The sequence below is a fragment of the Copidosoma floridanum genome, unplaced genomic scaffold, assembly GCF_036245765.1.
Source record: "Copidosoma floridanum isolate Cflo_tuat_1 unplaced genomic scaffold, Cflo_Japanese_pri ptg000019l, whole genome shotgun sequence".
Classification (NCBI taxonomy): Eukaryota; Metazoa; Arthropoda; class Insecta; order Hymenoptera; family Encyrtidae; genus Copidosoma; species Copidosoma floridanum.
Window position 1 is genome coordinate 5,228,192 of NW_028321896.1, and position 19,971 is coordinate 5,248,162.

At 34.5% G+C, this 19,971-nt stretch overlaps 3 protein-coding genes and 2 long non-coding RNA genes across 6 annotated transcripts; 2 read left to right on the plus strand and 3 right to left on the minus strand.

Moving 5' to 3' along the window:
* The first annotated feature begins 13 nt into the window (after positions 1–13).
* LOC106635804 (uncharacterized) lies at positions 14–6,152 on the plus strand. Of its 2 annotated transcripts, XM_089593273.1 has the most exons (6): positions 14–848; positions 3,585–3,769; positions 4,042–4,223; positions 4,701–4,824; positions 4,902–4,996; positions 5,078–6,152. In XM_089593273.1, the coding sequence occupies exons 1-6, from the start codon at positions 764–766 to the stop codon at positions 5,991–5,993; spliced, it is 1,587 nt and encodes a 528-aa protein (XP_089449399.1). In that variant the 5' UTR covers positions 14–763; the 3' UTR covers positions 5,994–6,152. The 2 variants fall into 2 exon arrangements, with proteins under 2 accessions (XP_089449399.1, XP_014203436.2); XM_014347950.2 differs by having other exon boundaries at positions 16–848; positions 4,902–6,152.
* Positions 6,153–6,166: 14 nt separating this feature from the next.
* Positions 6,167–8,098, minus strand: Rrp1 (Recombination repair protein 1). The gene is made up of 7 exons (XM_023391658.2): positions 7,980–8,098; positions 7,393–7,710; positions 7,203–7,329; positions 6,999–7,142; positions 6,769–6,912; positions 6,513–6,693; positions 6,167–6,439 (listed from the first exon to the last, which is right to left on the minus strand). Exons 1-7 carry the CDS (start codon positions 8,007–8,009, stop codon positions 6,322–6,324), a joined length of 1,062 nt encoding a protein of 353 aa, XP_023247426.2. The 5' UTR covers positions 8,010–8,098; the 3' UTR covers positions 6,167–6,321.
* Positions 8,099–9,785: 1,687 nt separating this feature from the next.
* LOC149374515 (uncharacterized) lies at positions 9,786–11,182 on the minus strand. The gene is made up of 3 exons (XR_016293089.1): positions 10,630–11,182; positions 10,337–10,554; positions 9,786–10,159 (listed from the first exon to the last, which is right to left on the minus strand). It is a non-coding gene; the product is annotated as an uncharacterized LOC149374515 (long non-coding RNA).
* An 819-nt stretch (positions 11,183–12,001) lies between these two features.
* On the minus strand, positions 12,002–13,780 carry LOC106635878 (uncharacterized). Its single transcript, XM_014348066.2, has 3 exons — positions 13,346–13,780; positions 13,058–13,225; positions 12,002–12,290 (listed from the first exon to the last, which is right to left on the minus strand). The coding sequence occupies exons 1-3, from the start codon at positions 13,443–13,445 to the stop codon at positions 12,097–12,099; spliced, it is 462 nt and encodes a 153-aa protein (XP_014203552.2). The 5' UTR covers positions 13,446–13,780; the 3' UTR covers positions 12,002–12,096.
* A 3,731-nt stretch (positions 13,781–17,511) lies between these two features.
* LOC149374516 (uncharacterized) lies at positions 17,512–18,450 on the plus strand. The gene is made up of 2 exons (XR_016293090.1): positions 17,512–17,707; positions 17,805–18,450. It is a non-coding gene; the product is annotated as an uncharacterized LOC149374516 (long non-coding RNA).
* Positions 18,451–19,971: the final 1,521 nt, after the last annotated feature.

Below are 19,971 nucleotides of genomic sequence, written 5' to 3' on the forward strand. Positions count from 1 at the left end.
TTAATTTCCTTCATACAAATATGTAGACGGAAACGCGACAGTCGTCCGGCCCCAGACCCGAATTCCCCCTCCCCCGAGGACTCGCGTCAGACGAGCTCCCCAGATCGACCGATTCACTCAGAAATAATGTGTCGTACGGTATTTCGAAAGCCGAGGGCCTCGATCTATCAATGCATGCGTCAAAGACGCCTCTATTTTGAAGCCACACAGAATACAAAAGGTGCCCCCCGGCTGGACGGTGTCCTCCGGTTTCTCCTGCAAGAGTCTGAACTTGGGTACCAACATATTTCTCCCATTACTAACCGTTCTCAGCAAATACCTCGCAGCCATTTCCCGGCGTCTAAAATACAGAGTCTCCAAAGTCGCAATGTGATGGAGAGCATTAATTGGGGTCGTATTCATGCATCCGAGGGAGATTCTAAGGGCGGTGTTTCGAACAACATCAAGCCATATAAGTAGGTATGATAATGTGACTGAGCTTTCGTCAACGTGAGGTGTGCGCTGCTTATCATGTCTCACGTGGTCATCCCCACCCAAAATTTTCAGCGCAATCAGTCGCAGAGCAAGAAAGCAATAAGCTACATCTCACCTTTTACGGAGTTCGGTGTATTGCCGAAAGATAAGCAATGCGTGAACGCACGTAGAAGTGACGCGTTAATTTTTCCTTTGGACAAGTCTGTGTGGTATTTTTTTTTTTCAACTCCTATGGTTCAACATTTTTTGTTATTATTCTTCAAGTGCGGGTTAAAACATTAAAGTTACAATGTTTGGCGACAAAAATAAATCCACCTCCAACAATGTGGCATATTACCACTCTTACAAGTACCAGTCCTTGGATCTTTTACACCGTGAGTGATTATCATGCTTTAGTCTTGTTCACCTGCTTGTAACTCTTTTCTCTCTCTCTCTCTCTTTCAAAGTTACGTATAAATTATTTTCACTTCAAGTCTGATGAAAGTTTTCGGCATTTTGGAAATTATTTTTGTTCTTTAATTCAATGGCAATTCATTTGGATTAAGATCAGAACACCCAATAATGATCTGGATTAACTTTCAGCTTTGTTTTATATCTCTTTAGTGTTTAAGCCCGAAACCCGAATGGTTAATTTACTTAAATAGTATTTAAAGTCTAACTTTACTGATCATTTTCAAAAAATACATACGGATTGATTATTATGATTTTTGAGCAACGTAAATGATGAGCGAACTTCAAGCACTTGCTCAAAGATAGTAACACTTTACAAACAGACAGTGTAAAATGATGAGCGTACATGGAACGTTTTAGTCATTTGAATACAAATTTATAAATAAAAAACTTTTCTAGTGTTGATAAGTTAAAACGCCTTCGTCGAAAAATATACTTTCTCTTATCAGCCTGTCGTCATTCATACTTTTAAAAACAAATCGCAATACAGAAAATAATTAATAGCTGACTTTATTGGTCATTACGAAGAATAAGAAAAATTCTAATTGATACAAAATGCTATTTTAATAATTTATTTTCTGTTTGCGTGGAGAAAAAAAGTATGTCTTAAGTTATTGTTGATTTTTATCTCAGATAAGATTGTATGTTTTATCGCTAGACCACGAGGCTTTGGGAAAACATTTAACTTGGGAAAACATTTAACGTGAAATAATACTGAAAGTTCATAAGAAATTATGATTTTTTTTTAAATGCGATGATGTTATTGATGATTTATCATCGTTGTAGTGAAATAATATGTTCAACTTTATTCAGAATTTAAACATTTTTATTCGTCAACTTGGTGAAATGGGAAAACAGGTTAATAGAGAGTAAAATACAATTATTTTACTATAAAATGGTTGGGTAACTTTTTCTTGTCTTTTATCAACAGTGCAATGTTTGGATTTCGTAAGAAAAATTGCAGATAAGATAACTATTTAGCGCTCGAGAAGGAGCTGTCAACGGAACAAACAAAATCACAAAGATTTCTAACAATCTTGACGAGAAAAGCTATACGGGTGCATTGAAACAGGGCACTCATACGTGACAATCATTTTACATTTTCCGCAGTTTACACTTTTACAAACCTGCGCTACCTACATTTTATTTTTTTTATAACAATTAAGCCTCAAGAAACTGCAGCTACCTCATCGTAGATTTACCAATTTCACTATATGTACATTCCTTTTAGACAAAGGTTTTTCTTTAAAAATTAATTTTGTTGCTATATCGCTCCACATCATCACCTGTTTACAATGAAAGGAAGTCTATAATACTTACTTAGTAGGTACACATCAGATAACACATCATTGACGTACAATTTTATCGCAGTTCTCGATTTTTCAAGTTTACTGTGCGGTTCAGCGCATCTTGTATTCCCTGTCTTTGTAGAGTGCCAATAATATATATATAAAATATAAATTGTCAATAAACGAAAATACCAAAATCACAGAAGAGAGCGACAAATAAAGTACACTATGTGTGCACTTACACGTGCCGATTCAACAGAGCGCGCCAAAAATTTCGAGCTTTCGATTGTTAAAACTCTCCGCACGCGTAAAAATATATATGCATGTGTGTTTGTCTTGTTGCAAATTGAAAGTTGCGAGAGTCAAACGAGATCGCGATCGCGTCCAAAGTCCAAACGCCAAATAAATTGCAGTATCCACGAATATAACAACACGGGAATAATATATATACAGTGTTAGATGTGAAATAAAAAGTATAGCATAGTTACGATGGGCAATGTGTGCTTATATACACTTTTCTCTTGCAACGTATCGCGATAAAATTTGCGAAAATATTTATACATCAGCTGCTACCCGGGCGAGTTACGATATAATTAAAAATCAAATTAAAAAAAAGAGAAGAAAGAAAGAAAAATGATGAACGACACATCAGAGTACTGCAGTGTTTCAGTGGGTCTTTTATTACACTTGAGAGCAATACAACAATCAAGACCTTGGCAAGCGCAAAGCTTTTAGCGTTAATTATTATCTCGTTGCACCGCAGTCTCATGTGCCCACGATAAACGAAATGAAATTAAAAAAAGGCCCCACTATTGAATACCGGTCGAACTACTGCATGCGTATAAATGCGAAGGCTCCCTCGGTTTGGCTGTCAAATTTACATAGGTATGTGTTTTACATTACATGTATATATATATATATATCCTGTTCATTAAATGCAAAGAGAAATTTAATTATCAAAAGAGGCGTAGCAATGGACTTCCTTTGAAAAATTAAATACTCGATCGAGGTATAAGTGAAAAGAACAGATGCTCGAATACAATATGCTCATTCATTGCTCATCGACTTGTTTGAACACTGTAAAACATACTTATAACACATTAGCGGAAAATGTGTCATTTGCAATTAAATTTAAAAAAGACGCTCTTTTCCACGCTGAAAATTATTTCATACTTTTAATGTAAAATGTTACCTTCACATGCAACGATTTAGACGGATTTTCATCAGATTTTTAGTTGATAAATATAAACATATTCATCCAGCACACAAAAATTTTAAAACATACATACTCCAGTTTGGACTCATTAATTCAATTGCATTAATGTATACTGATTGACGTCAATTTTTTTTTTTCTGCTTTTACTTTCACAGGCATTGAAAAAATGCATGGCATTAAGAGAGTAGTTGTTTTTTGCATGCTCACAATGGTACTTCCAACGATGCTGCTTATAATACCGTTGTACTTGAAAAACAGTGTCTACGCTGATGTTCAGTTTGCCGTGACTGAATCGGATATCGTGGAGATCACTGATGGCATTTCGCCGATATTTTGTTCTGCAAGTGCCATTATGAAATTTCACTTTTATTTTTTTAAATAAAAAAAAACAATGTTGTTCCTCGTGAAATTAAAACGTTTCAGAGATTCCGAAAATTCGGGTTCTCAAAAAGCTTAGCTGGTCTAATATATAATACAAGCATTTTCTAACATTGTGAAGGAGGGTTCTGAAGTTTCGGAAAAATCTGAAATTTTTTTTTTCGCTTTTCAAAGGACTACGAAAATTCAAAGGGCACGTGCAAAAAAACTAATAACAAACTATTTTATTTTTAGGCGCATCGTTTGAAAATGAACGAAACTTTTAATGCATTTCAAGTGTCTAGAAGACCAGAAAAGACTTCGTACAAAAAACACATAAGACTGAAAAAAAGTATGACCCTACCGGATGATACTCTCGAGTATTGGGGCTTCTATCTGTTGAAGGGCGCAAAAGTGGTACTGTCGGTTTGTTCAAGGTATACGTTTCTTTGGGAATTTATAACTTTTTTTTTTTGTTGTTACGATATGTGCGTGAAAACATTTTAATTTTTTAAATGTGGGCGAAAGTGCGATAACTTTGGCCACTTTAGTTCAAAGAGCTTATTGTATCCATAAAAAAATACGTTTTACCAGTCGCATGTATTATATCGTAGAAACAAATTAAAATGGTTCCCTTTGATAAGAAAAAATTCTTGTTTACTATAATAATAGCGAGGTGGAGAAAAATTAGAGAACATAGAATGTATAAACAATACAGATATATAATAATTATTTTTCACTTTACTCTGCGTTATTTTCGCATGCTGTTAATTAATTTTTGTAGCAGTGTGCGTTATACTCTTCCTTTATTTTTAACCCATATTGGCTTTTAACAAGTTTGGTTCAAAATTGAAAAAAAAAAAAAAAAAAAAAAAAAAGAAATTACAATAACTGACAAAAAATGTTTATCACAGGTTCGAAGGTGCATCCATTCTCGTGGTCAAGGGAGAAAGGAATTTACGAACTTGTGGTATGTTGGATCACAATAAAAACAAAGCAAGGGCTTCAGGAGTATTTATCCCCGAAGCTAAGCAACAGGTATGGATGTATAATATAGCAATTGGTCAAGCCATTTTTTGCGAAAAAAATAACAAATATAAACGCGTATGCCGTAGGTGAAAGTTACTTTTGAGTCCAATGCCCAAGAAATTAATTCTAAGGAGCAAATTTCGAGGAAAGCAGAATCTCATAAAAATCGCTTGAAACAAACGTCGAAGAAAATCCAAGGAATCAATGCGAACATGACTGTATCATCAATGGCAAATACGAATTCATCCGTGAACTCAAGTAGCGCGGAAAAGGAAGAAAATTCGTCGGATGACAGCAAGGAATTGGACGCTTTTTTCAAAACATTCGAAGCAAACGTGACGAAATACACAAACGACGAGTTATCGCCAGGTTCGGAAAATACGACAAAGTCGTCCGACAAAGCGAGGCATCAGAAAAGCAAACAGTTGAAGCTGCAACCAGAAAATGACGATCCAAACGTGGAATCGGTCATTCATCGGCAAAAGCACAGAAGGAACAAGGAGACTTTGAAAAAAATCAAGGAACAAATGAAACAGAACTTGGAAAGCAAGGATGGTGGTGATTTGGAGGCGGAAAACGTTGGGAAAGAGGAGGACCCCGAAGCGGCTTACGCGAGGCAGAAGCGAAGCCAGGAGCCCATAAAGCCCGAATTGCTGGATAGAGGCATCAGGCACGGCGGTAACGCGCAGAATTTCGCTGACGACGATTCCTCAATATCGAGCTTCGAAAATGGCTTGCTGCAGTGCTACGAAGGCAACGTTCTTCTGGCTCACGAGTTCAATTCGTCGAGGGAGTGCATGGACGTGAATTACTTGCTGGACGGGAATCAGCACACCCAAGCGAATCACAATATTACCGAGGACGGGTACTTCTACTATATATTTTACAGTGACAATGACATAGTATCGAACGATATTCACGCGGTCTTTGATATTTACAAGCCTACTTTGCAGTACGAAAACGTCACCAAAGCTTGCATCAATAAGACGGAGTGTATTTTTCCCTTGCCGATCACTTCGATGGACAGAGTTATCGTCGAGGTGCCCACAAGAGATGGAATTGATCACGAAATCGATGACATATCGGTTCTCGTCTCCGTATGCGTGCCGCGTATGGGCGTTTACGCTATTTTCCCAATCTCGGTGATGTTTCTCATACTGGGTTGTGCTTTCATGTAAATTAACATGTGTCAGACTGGGAATTTGTACCGAATACATTAAATGCGGACTCTCGAGCAATGTGTGAAATCCTACGGTTAAACTAAAGTGATATTGTGAAAAATGCACAATTAAAACACGCATGTGTGTAAGAAAGAGAGAGTATTTTTATATAACATATGTGTATAGTATGAACATTTTACATTACACACAACATATTACGTTTTTATTTTAAACATCTCGTATTTAGGAAATATATTTTATAAATAAATTATTTTTTAAGTAACGGAACGTATTTGAAGTACTGAACTTATTAAAAAAGAAAAAAGAAAAATGTAATTTCAAATTTTTATAAGGTTGCATAGAGGACAACAGGGCAGTGATCACTTCCAAACACCTGGTCTCTATTTATTACGTCACAAACTTTGTTTTTAATCCTCTCAGAGACGATGAAGTAATCCAATCTCCTGTAATCGAAAATTGTAATATTGAGTACTTATTTTTTTATTATTAAATATGATTCATCAACAAATGACTCACCAGCCAATGTTTTTGCCCCTTGCATTTCTAAAATATGACCAGAAAGTATAGACTCCAGTTTTTTCAGGATACAAAAATCTGAAGGTATCTACATAACCAGCATTCAGAAAATCAGTCATTCCTTCTCGCTCTTCTGGAGTAAATCCAGCATTCTTGGTATTTGTTTTTGGATTTGTCAAATCTAGAAAAATTATTAAATAATGTTACTGATAGTACAGAAAAAAAACTTTGTTATTTAGTTTGCAATTTTAGATACCAATTTCTTGATGAGCTACATTCATGTCACCACAAACGATAACGGGTTTTTTTTTATCCAAATCTTGAACAAATTTTTTAAAAGCTTCATTCCACTTTAAACGTTTTGGTAAGGTTACTAATTTATTACCAGCATTGGGAACATCTGAAAATTTTCAAAAATATTCAAATAATCAAATTTATTTTTAAAAGTGTCTAGTATAAGTTTTTCACTTTAAAAATTTAACTTACAAACATTTAATACGTAATAGTTGTCATATTCAGCAGTGATGAGTCTTCCTTCATGATCAAACTCATCATTATTCAAACCATACGAAACATTGAGAGGTTTCTTTTTAGACAGCAATGCCAATCCGCAATATCCAGCTTTCTTGCCTGAACACAAAAATTTTTAAAACTTTATTCCATAAATATTAGAGAATTCTTTGAGCTTACTGTCAAGAAAGTAATGTTGATATCCTTTCAATTTTACTTCATCAGGTATCTTCTTTGTTTCACACTTAGTTTCTTGCAATGCAATGATATCAGCATCTTCTTTTTCAAAATAATCAAATCCGTTTTTCTAAAGTTGATAATAATAAAAAGTAAATAGAGTCATTAACCACTTAATTTATTATCAAGTTACCTTTAACAATGCTCTAATGCCAGAAACGTTCCATGTGCAGATTTTGATATTGTACTTTTCCCCATCAGCATTATTTTTGTCACAATCAAAGTTTATCTCTTCAAGTTTCGTCTCTGTTTTATTCAACAGAGCCTTTGGTTCTGATTTATCTTCCACCTTCTTCTCAGTTTTTTTGGCTCGTTTTGGAACTGGTTCTTCAACTTCACTGTCACTACTGTCCTCCCCATTCTCAACTTCATCTTCATCCTTCAGTTTACTCTTGGATACTACTTTCTTTGACGTTTCTTTATTTTCCTCTGATTTCTTAGCAGCCTTTGCCTTTAAAAAATATTTTGTTTGCTGATTGGTTACTTAAAAATTTTTTATAGATATTTTCATTTGATTGTACAATTAATGCAAATTTAAAAATGTTGTGATAAAACGATTACAAAAACATAAAAAAACCATGACTAGTCAATAACGGAACGAGAGGCGGCAAAATTCTTTGCAAAAACTATCATAAATCGCAAGTAAATTTGAATTTTATGTTACTGTAACAATTAATGTTTAATATTTTAAAGACAGTATGGAGAAAACAGTTCACCAACCTTGGTTTGACGACCACGTTTTGGCGGCATCGCAGCGTCTCTAAATAAACTCGAAAAAGGGTATCCTGAAACAATTTTAAATTGTTGATTGTTTGAAAACAACAGCAAAGGCCTCGTGGTCCCGGTTTTTTGTCTGTGTTCTTGCAGCCGTAGTACAGTTCGTTTCAAACAATTCAAACTATCATAGAAACTGTACAGAGGGAAGATTGATTTCAGAAAAATCATATTCGGGGAATGTTTTTAAGTCATAAGAGTCGATAAGATAAGTAGATAAGAGGTCCTCAAATCAGATGGCGCCAGGGGTGGTAGTCTACGAGGGGAATTTTCCCCCGAGTTTTAGGGGTAATTTTTAGTTCAAAATTCGTAGCGCGAGATGGCGCTGATCCTAAAATGCACTAGTATAATATATATAGTGTAGTAGAGTAGGGTAACCCAACGGTAGTCCCTCCCCAAGTCCCAAGTCTTAAGGTGCTCTGGGTGTCAGGGTGTAGGTGTGGATTAGGGTTACTGTAATTTAAATGTTAGTGGAGAGTCTTTCAGTCGTGAGGGACAAAAACTACGAAAATAGACTAGAAAATAGCGAGCTTCGATGATTTTTCTTTTTTTGTTGCCGATACTATAATTGTTCAAGCGGGTACCAAAAAACATCATCGTTGAGACTGGAAAAAAATACGCGAAATAAAAAAAAAAATAAAGTCCCGTATGTGCATTTGTTGTCGAGTAATTCATTTTGCAATTAAGAATAATGAAAGCGCAGCAGGCCAAATCGGATGGCGATGTCCGTATACATAGCAGTGCGTTGCCAGACTTTATCGACGTAGCAGAGCGATTTCTCAACAAATATTTTGGCAATTGATGTCTATACTTAATTATATTTTTTTGTGTATCTTGGCCTTTCCAAAGTAAACATCCAAGTTTCAATAGTCTACACAAGTAGCAAGTATAGGTCAGGCTCAACAAATAAAAATATTTACCTCACCTTCTGTTGGGCCTATGATGGACTTTTTTTTTTATTCTTAAAAAAAATCGGCGTAATCAAATGCATTCGATTCCAAACCTCTATGTTGTTGAATAACAAAAAGCGGTTGTTTGTCAATAACAAAAAAAAAATTGTTAAAAAATTTAAAAACTCTACTTAATTACAGATGGTAATACCTATCGATTGCAATTGGTTTTATTGAGATTTATTTTTGGTGACAGAATTTACATTTATCTAAACTTTCAAATTAATAATTACGCAATTGGTCGCCATATTGCTTTCGAAAAAGTAAACTGAGCACATTTTGTTATCAATAATAATATACCTACCTATCTAATACCCACATTTCAACAATGAAGCATATCTTCCCTCATTTTTTCTTATCTCTTTTTTTTTCGCTTTTTATAACTATGCCGCATGTTTTCATGAAAAAATAATTTTCAACTCTTGAAAAAATTCATACCTACACGTCAAATCACTGACTAACTTTTGCACTTCACTTTTTCTCTACAATGTTTCATTTCCAAGATATATTGCAAGATAACTGAAAAAAAGGTAAAAAAAAGTATCTTTCAATATCGTTTACTCCAACATGATGGATCATTACGTGGGTAATGGCCTTCCGTTTTCGCCAGATTCCCTTAAATTCCATCCAGAGGTACTCAGGAAATTTAAAAATGCACTTTAATATAAATTATAAAAAAGCATATAACACAGTGAATTATTTGCGGAATCTTTCATTACTTTATTAAAAAACATATAATAAATACTAAGTATATTTGTAGTTGACATTGCAGTCTAACTTTGTACACGTTAAATTAAGCAAGCCGTATTTTTTTGCAGACGCTATAGATACTGCGTTGTGCCAGTTATACACATGCAGCTTTGAGGGCAGCTTCTTTATGTTTGTGAAGTATTTCACGCAGTTTCCTTGTCAGTTGCTCCAAATACCAGCAAGTCATTGGCTACTTTCACTGCCTTCAGTGTTGTTATTATAGTGTCAAAATCTTTTGCATGGTAATAATTCAGAAGGCTCGTCCTCAACTGGAGTGGAATAATAACTTCATGTTCGGTTTCGCAAGTAGTAGCTTTTTGGCAAAAGTCTTCAGCAAGTTTTGATACTTGATTAGTTATTACTTTTGGTGATTCTGCTACTACCCTGTTTTTACGTTTTACTGAATTGTGTTTGAGATCACTGTTGCTGCTTATTTGATGGATAAAAATTATTTACAAATTATTACTTTCCTAAATAAATTATTATTATCGCGTTACACGAATCATAAATATATGTAAGCTATAGAAATATTTGTCATAAGAAAATATGGCATCAGGAAAAAACTTGTACGTATATATAATTCGAAAAAAATAATGTATTAACCTGTTGACTGATTGCACTTTTATTTTTCTATATAAATGTCCTTAATCGTTGAATTTTACGAATATTGACAGATTTCTGTTGTACACACATTTTGGCCAAATCAGGTAGAAAGGTTGCCGTTATCGCACCGTTTGACCTCTAGTTTTGTAAAAGCATTTCATTTTTTCTTATACAACTTCCAATCGTTTCAACATCAAACAACGGCGAGTTTAATACACCTAAAATAACGAAAAATCATTTGTTAAATTTTTATTTTAAAATATTCGTATTACAATGAAAATTTTTTCCACTACCTGTGTTTTTAGAAGTGTTTTTAACCTCTGCAACTTGAATCTTGTTACCTTTTATCAATTTTTCAACTTTCACTCTTCTTTTTTTTTTTCCTTGAAATGGTCCCAATAGCCTGGTTTGCAATAGTACCACAATCGCTAGATTTTATTTTAGGTAGAATAATACGTTTTCGTTTAGAACCGCATTTTATTTCCATGATTTGTAGGTGATAAATTAAGTACACAGTATGAAACACTGAAACACTGATAGTTTAGCCACAGCCAGCTGACGTACGACCACTGACCTACTACGTGCTAAATGTGTGTTATCACTTATGACGTCATAAGCCTGTTCACTTGCCGATGGTGTGATTACAGTAATTTTGAAACTATATTGTACAAAAACGGCAAAACGTAGTTACATTTTTTTAGAGTACCGATTATATTTGATGGACATTCTAATAATAGATTTTAATGGGAGATTGGGTGTACAGCAACACCTCATAGGCAAACGAAAATAATTGTTTCTCATTAAATTTTATGAAAGTCGTTGACTGTACTTTTTTTTTTTTTTTTTTTTTTTTTTTTTTAATCATCTATAAGGCAGAATAGTTCTAAATATTACGCGATTGCTATTCATGTCATAAAAAATATTTTACGTCAATTAATTTTAAAGTACAAAGTAGTTTGTTACGAAACATATCGCAATTACGTTAACTCAAAACATTTGATCCAACAGACACCAAAAAGGTAAAAAACTGTAAAAGCCCAAGTGTGTAAGAAAAATTGTAATTAAAGAAAAAAAAGAAAAGAGGGACAAACATGAAATTAATTAAGGAAGCGTTTATTTATTAAAAATGTTCGTAGCATACAAATATTTGCAAACGCAAAAACCCCACGTGCATCTGACCGTTCGCAAAACACATGACAATTTGTAGATATACAATGACATATTTACTATATAATAGCAATATACATGGAAAACGAAAATTTTCAAGAAAAAAAGTGCAAAACTACTCTATAACCATCAAAGGCACGGTCAGAGACACTACATGTAATGTATATAATATGCGATACAATATCAATCAATTATTGTAATGATTAGTAAATATATGTATCTCTTAAAACCCAAAATATAGAGGCGTAATCAGCAGCCACATGTAAATAGATTATGTACGAACGACGCGGGCGCACGAGCGCCTCGTCACGTAGTAGGCCACCATCGAGATAAGCAACAATGATATGCCTCTCGTCGACTCCGACGCAGCGGTCCACTCATTCAACCATCGGCCCCGGCCAACAACCATCACCCAATGGCTTTCTCCTTCGACACCTTCACCGATAACCGATTGGCACTGCGGTGGACCACGCTGATGGTCACCGTCGCGATGACCAGCGCTGAAGCCCACCGGGGAGACGATGGTGATGCAGTGCGAAAAAACAACAACAAAGTAGGGACGTTTGTTCCCCCGTTTCGGGGCCGGTTCGCAATCAGTGGCCGGCACCGATGACACCGGCGCTCGGGCCCTCGGCGGTGCGGGCGCCACTGCGAAGGCCACTCCAAGCGAATAGTCCCGCGTCATTGGCGTCGATTTTCTTGAAGTTGTGCACAGAGTAGCGGTTGTACAGGCCCCAGATGCTGTTCATCAACTTGCTGTTGTACTTGAGCGGGGTGGGCTCGCGACCTGCAATTTGCAATGTATATGCTTGAGATTTTCCATGGTTCGTTGCATGGATTGGAATTATAGGACATGACTTTTTTTTGTTTTTTTTTTTTGTTTTTTTTTTGCTTGAGATGTTTTCTGTTACGGATAACAGTTTAAGAAATTAGCAGAAGCGTTACTTGGTTTTTTTTTTAATCTGCACGAAATTATCGGTCGTTACCGTGGCGGTACATAGTATTGGCACATACGGGAGATCCCCGGGAATTATTTGCAGAAAAAAGTAAGTTGCTTCGTTATCGCAACTGTTCCGCAGCAGCGCCTCGCGATTATTTTCTCTGCCACAGCAGAGTGCAGTAACGTGCATCAAAATTGTCGACTTTTTTACACGTAAAACAAATTTCGTGCCCAATTGAGCTCGTCTATGTATGCAGTAACAAATTAACGGTGCACTCAAGGTGTAAATTTAAATAAAAAAATAATGACACTTTTTGTTTTAAATTTCACCAAACCTAAGGATAAAGTTTTTTGTTCCTCGCAGTAACGCACACGTATACATATGCATGTTCTTTCATTTGGTATTTAAGCTCCGTAGCGTATTTATACATACAGTACATTTGCAATGGGTACAAGAGAAAGTAATGGCACTGATTGCATAAACTTTTTACTGCGGTGAAAAATGGTACGTGGGTCATACGAAAAGTTGGATTTTTCGCGTAATTTTTGTTTTTTCATTGTTTTTTTTTTCCAAACTTTCGTTGCTCCCATAAATAGGTATATCAGTAACGTACCCTCTTGTAAAACCTGGGAGCCGGAGCCTTTGCCGCCCCTCTCCTCTCCCTCTTCGCGGATCTTCTCGACAAAGGGGACTCTGCACTGCTGCTTTTGCTGCTGGAAGCTCTTGCGCACCTGATAAACCGCAAAAGCGCTTTGTGGAACAGCTGACATCCTATTGCATTCTACGGATGGAAAAATCATGGAATCACACGTTACATACGTGTTAAATTAATCGTTTCGACGTGACATTCGTATTATATATAGAAAATAAAAATGTTATATGTGTGTATACGAATCCTCACCAACACCGATAGCTTCGAGCAACGATTTCTCGATCAAAGTAGCGATTTCCTCGCGCAGTTTGTTCCCCGCTAACTCCACGGGTGATCCCTCAAACCACATACAGACCCTTTTCTTACTCTTGGACGCGAAATTCAGCCTCTCGCGGGAAAAACCTCAAAATTGTATTGCTGTATGCGACGATTGATGGTACTTATATCTTCAGCTTTGGTATATATTTATCCGTGTGTTAACGTACACCAATGAAAATAAGTGTATATCGATCGAATGTACGTTCCAGAAAGAGCTGACTTTTTTTTGTTCACGCGTATACACTCTATTCACGATGCGAAACAAAAGAAATGCACTCCCGGAGCAAGTGGTATTGCCCTTATATCGACCTATTCGGAGGCTGTACAAGACTTTGTCCTGCAGATACGTATATTTTCTATAAATAGTACAACAGAGCCGAGAAAAAAGCCTCAGTCACGGATACGTGCGTGTACTGATTGTGAAAAAAAAGTAAAACGCGCACACAACACGATATAGAAAAACTTTCAGATGTAGGTAGTTGTCTAAGCGAGTAAGCGAGATGCACTGCAAGTGTGTAACTGAATCGAACGATCGGTTGGCTAGCCGATTTATAAAGTTCTCGCCGACCACCGGACTCGCAAGCTATACATCACGTGTCTTTTCCCTTATCTCTCGCCGAGCGTGTGTCCGAACGCTCGGGGGTGACCCGTCGACGCGTGTATATACATAGACGTCTCCACGTCTCTTGTTGTTTCTTTTTTATCCGCATACTAAAATCGTATACATATATATTTGTCTGCGACTCGCGCTGATAACTCATCTCCATGGGGAGTCGTTTACGTGGACGTGTGAACGATTTAAAAAATCGTTAATTTGTGATTACGCGTCAAATAAAACATAAAATACAAGTGTTGTCTGTACCTTTACCGCAAACAACACATGATTTTCCGTCAAAGTACGTTTTTATTAGTTGTTGAAACACATTTATTTAATAAAAACTTACTTAAACGTTGCGATACTGGTGGACTGGAAATGTAAATATTTATAAATTTTAACCCAATGCACCAGATAACATAATATAACGAATAAAAATAAAAATAAAATAAATAAATAAAAGAAAACCCTCTTGTTGCAAAACTGTAAGCAATTAAACGAATGAGTTATTTGTGTCAATATCATTCATTAAACTTGATCGAAGTATAAATTTAAATCAACATAAATATGTGTAAAAAATCGGAACGGCTAAGCGAAATTCGTGACATTAATCATGATTGTCAGTTACTAATACCATAAACGTATTAACGTAATAAAAAAAAAAAAAAAAAAAAAAAAAAATTATCTGAAGCCAGTGTACTACTAGGCAAGTATTAGCCACGTAAAATAGTTATGTATAATAATATAGATACACCAATATGAGCACACTTTCCTTGAATTCGAGCACATTACACGTAAACTGCCGTAAGCTTGGGCTTACGCTCGCAAGACGTCATTTTCTCACTCGAGTCAGGGTTATCTCGGATGTATATGCATTTAAGTTGTCCTCTATGATAAGAGGAGAAAAGAAGGAAAAAGCTGGACTGAAACTTCACTGGATGATCTTGCTTTGTTCTTTATTTACTTTAACCCTGTTTCGTTCGGTCAAAAGTATACAACTTGATCAGAGTTTTTCTTCGAGGGGGATCATCGACTTTCGCCATCGATTGCAACGGCCGCGTTTGCAGGGCTTATATTAATAAGCAAGAAGATTCATGTGTAAAATAAAGGCGGTTATTGGCTGTTGCAAGGAAATCAATCAGAAAATACCGTGATAGAAAAAGTTATTTATTTGCTAAAAATATTATGCTTTCCGAGGTTTAAAACTACATGGTTTATAAATGATTTTATTTTTGGAATAATTATGTAAAAAATTTAATTACATTATACCGTATCCTTTTTCATTATTAAATATAAAGTATGTACACGAAATGATATTGTTTATGGTGTATTTGTTGCAAAAAAAAAAAAAGTTTAACTAAACTTGTGCAAATGAGTTTTCACTCGTTTTTTTTGCCTAAAATTTTGTACCTAACTCTTTTTTTTCTCAATTTAAAAAACTCCACTGAAAGTTAGTCTGTACGTAAAAAATAATTCTCGACTCTAGTGTAAAGTAGAATTAACTTACTCTTGGAAATTTATTTGATTGCTCATACTAGTAATAAATATTTGGTCATAAAATTTATTCAGATTACACTACGATTGATTAAAGTATTATTAGCTCGTGCAGTGATGCAGTAAATACATCATTCGAATGATAGACAAGAGAGTACTAAAATATTCGGTATAATATTTAATATTTAGAGAAGAACTGGATTTTTATTAGTTAGTAACATCTAATTTAATGATTTTTTCAGCTGGATGTGCATTTGACGCCATCATTCAAACATTTAAAACAATTTACAAATAATGCTTATTATTTATCAGTATAATATTAAATTACTTTACAGTTTATTGTTAGAGGCAAGAAAGTATGTTGTACATTCACGTGACGAAAAAAATTTTACTCGCAAGTGGTGCTAAAAGAGATTTTAGTATCTCCCACTTTGCATGTGTTTGCTGAATTATGTAAGAATATGGTACACGGTTATTGTTTTGAGTTGTCTTTATCTTATTTACTCGTATGACTAACGTTAAACAACTTATTTATAACTCTCGCTCAAATTTATTATAAAAAAAGTTCTTAGTGGTTGATTAAGCTTATTTTGACAGTAATATAATTTTTGTAATTAAAATTATAACCACTGATGCAAAAGCATTGTGATTGATGTGAATAATAACCTGTAAAAACAAAAAAGTAATTGCTATAATTCAATGTTAAACCAAATGGCTACAAAAATCTGTTTATAAACAATAAAATAATAAGTTGCAAGTACAAATTTCAATCTAACTTACTGCTTTTTTAATAAAATTATTGTTGACAATGTTAAATATTGAACTACAGCAGTAAAACCACCGAAAAAAACATCTTTTATTATGAAATTTTTTAAATTGTTATTTTTAAAAATCCAATGTTTTAAATTTGTTGGTCAAATGTTATGAAAATTGTTACATTGACAGCCTGTCAAAAATATTAAACAATAAACAATAAGAGTTATTTCAAGAAATAACAAGCGTCATGACACCTCTTGGGCGCATAAAATTACTGAATCTTTTTTTAATTTAAAGTTGCCTCGAACTTACAATCAGACGAACTGCAACGCCACTTTGACAGTGAATCAGAATCACTCAAGATGAAATTAGCAGCTCTGCACATTTGTTTTATTTTAACAGTACTTTTCGCCCAGGGACAATCTTTACCAAAACATGGAACAATCAAGGCTGTGCGTATTTTATATTAATAATAGTACTTTTACTAAATTTATTTATACATTGGAAATAAAGTTTATTCGAACAATGTCTAATGTGATTAAGTATGTATGTTTTTTTAGTCTGAAGTTACTTTTAAAGGAGAATCAGAAGGTACTAACCAAAAAGTAAGTAACCAAAATGAAATTCCCGACATCGAGGCTGTAGAAAGATACATATTAGTCGTACCCACTCGATCTCCTTGCCCGAAATGTCATAGACTTGATCGCAATGAAAGATGCCGATATATAGTAGGTTGTGCATGAAGGTAAAAAATATTTTCCAACGGCCCCACTATTATTAGTACTAAAAATTTTCTAGCTTTATATTTTTACGACTTAGATGTTAAAACTAAAATTTTATTTGCAGGTGCCAAAATTTTTAAACTTTCTATGGAATTGTATTTACTAAAATTTGAATAAAGACTTTGAAATAAAAACATGTAAAATTCTTTTTATTAATATTTTCAACGGTGAAAATCAAATAACACTGAATTAGTATCGTAATTTTAAATAAAAAACTCAAAATAAATATACAATACGAAAAACATCAAATTTTACTATCTTATCAAACACGTTAGAAACCATGATCTAGATAACTCAAAATCAAGTATTTATTGTAAAGTACAATATAACTATACAATTAATTATATGTTGTCATAAAAATAATGATGATTTGCCATCAAGGAACTTTTGCTTGTAAAACTGATACGACGTTTTTATCAAATAGATAAAGTATTATTGTCAGACTTTATAAGACGACATTCTTATCGAGTCAGTAGCATAAAAGGAATTGTCTTGTATGAATCTGTCACTACAGACAATTGTGTAGTCAAAACCAGTGTTGTTTTTTTTTTTTTTTTTTTTTTTTTCAAGTACACGAGCATGAACAAATTAATTATCTTGAGTTTGTGTATTTGTTTGACCTTCACCTTAATCCAAGCTAACCAGCATGGAGAAGATTATTCCAAGGTTTGAACACGTATTTAATTAATTGTTTTTTTTTTTTTTTTTTTTTTTTTTATTTGAAAAATTGAACATACTTTGAATAAAATTGTTATATTTTTAGTTTAAAAATCCAAAATTATTGGCTGTATTGAAAGATTACAACGAACACAAATCTGAAAGGTCTCCTTACAACATCATAGATCCACCAAGACGCTGTCCACCGTGTTACCAAAAAGATCGAAATGGAAAGTGCAGGCACATCATTGGTTGTAAAGAATGAAGGTAACGCAATGATTCTACGAGGTGTACAAACAACTAAATTTATGTGTATTGTGTAAATATACGCAGTTCTTTTGAGTGAAAGAATCTTTTTTTCTTTCAATACCTATTTTCTTTTTTTTTTCTTTTTTTTTTTATTAAATCATCAATGAGCGTATCTTTCTGCAACGAACATCAAATCATTAAAACTTCCCAAACTAAATTCATACAAGTATAATTTTACTAACTCTATTAAAGCTTGTTAGTCTTTGTTAGTAACTTTGACATCTCCACTATCAGATCCGTGAAAGGTCACAATATAATAATTTACCAAGTAAAAAAAGTTTAATAATCAAACGATTTGGCAAGAATTTGAAAATAATAACAATAAAATCAATTTAATGTTTATTTTATTTAAAAATCAAAGACGACTTAACATATACTGTATACCTTTTTTTGTACAACCGTATTGATTTATTCTTAAATAAAAAAATATACTGGCCAAAAAATTTCCGCTTTCATTCAATATTACGTCTTAAAAAAAACTTTAAGCCTAAAATAAATACCATGATGTTAAACATTTGCTTAAAAAATCCTTGATGCCAAAAACTTACTCGCTAATCTCCCAAATTATGGACGCATAACTTTTTTTCATGCTACAAAATATTTTCATAAACATGAAATGCTACATCAGAGGAAAACAGTTTGTGATTTTGCTTATTAAAAACAATTTTTTTTCATCGTTCATCACAATCTTATGTTATAAAATTGTTTTGAATGACAAGAAACAACCATTATTTAAAAAAAAATAACAATAAATTAATTAATTAAATAAAAACAAATAAACAAATATTTGTAACAAACATCCGAAGAACAATATGACGTTGTGTATTACAAAGGAAAATGTTAACTCGATGTACCTATTCCACAACGTAACGAAATACGTACAACGAAATTGCGCAAGACAGCACAATTAATTTTTCGTACGTGCTCTTTTCGCGAACTCGTTGGAAATAATCTTCGTAGGATTTCCATCGGCGAATTAAAAATCAATCCGTTCGCGTAAAGGCATTCAAACAAAACAAATCTTATTTTTATCCTCGTGTGCGTTGATATCAAAGAGATAAGGCGCGCTAATGAAACAGTAATCGATAAAAGAAATGCACTTTCCTGGAAGCGACGTAAAAAAAAAAAAAAAAAAAAAAACTTTGCAAGTGTCAAAACACTTTTTCGCTCAAGCGTGCAGATTAATGAAGAAAAAAAATGTAAAATGACAAACAAGCGATCCTGTATACACGGTGCCACGCATCCCACGCGAGAAGTACCAGAGCCTAATATACATACGTCTTACGTACAACGCGTCAGGTAAACACATCACATAATACACCATATATTAACAAGATTGGCGCAGAAAATTGCCTGCAAGCACCTACACCTGCTCACGACTCCTTGCGACTCCTGGCTCTCGGCCAATTACGTAAACCCTCATTGGTGTATATGCACGCCTGCAGGTATAACGGCATATAAACGGCACGCATCGCGACCCCGCGCAACAGCCTTGCAACTCGCGGCCGAGGGACAATCATCGTTCCAGCTTTCAGATGATAATTAACGCGAAGGAGAAAACAAAGTGGTAATCTCGTCCCCGATCTGGAGATGCTAGAAATCGATTTTACCATTTTTCCGTCACTGTTGTCAATCAAAGAGTCGGTCGCGCTGATTTTTCAACATTGTTAAACAAACGATAACGGTCCTTTGCCCGTGGATTTTTACAGAAGCACGTGGCACAAGTACAACCTTATTGCTCTTATCTTAAAAGCGAAATTCCAAAAGTAAGATAGATCTTAAAAGTGCGAGAACTCTTTTCGAGAAAAATCAGAGTGGAGCATGAAAATGAGTACAGATACCCGCGGGTGTGCGCTTATTTATAACTTTTTAAAACGTTCCCTATTGGGGGCGACAAAACCCCCTGGGAGTCGAGCACCTCGTGTCCCCTTGGAAATCTACAAATCGGAGTACGGCTTCACCGT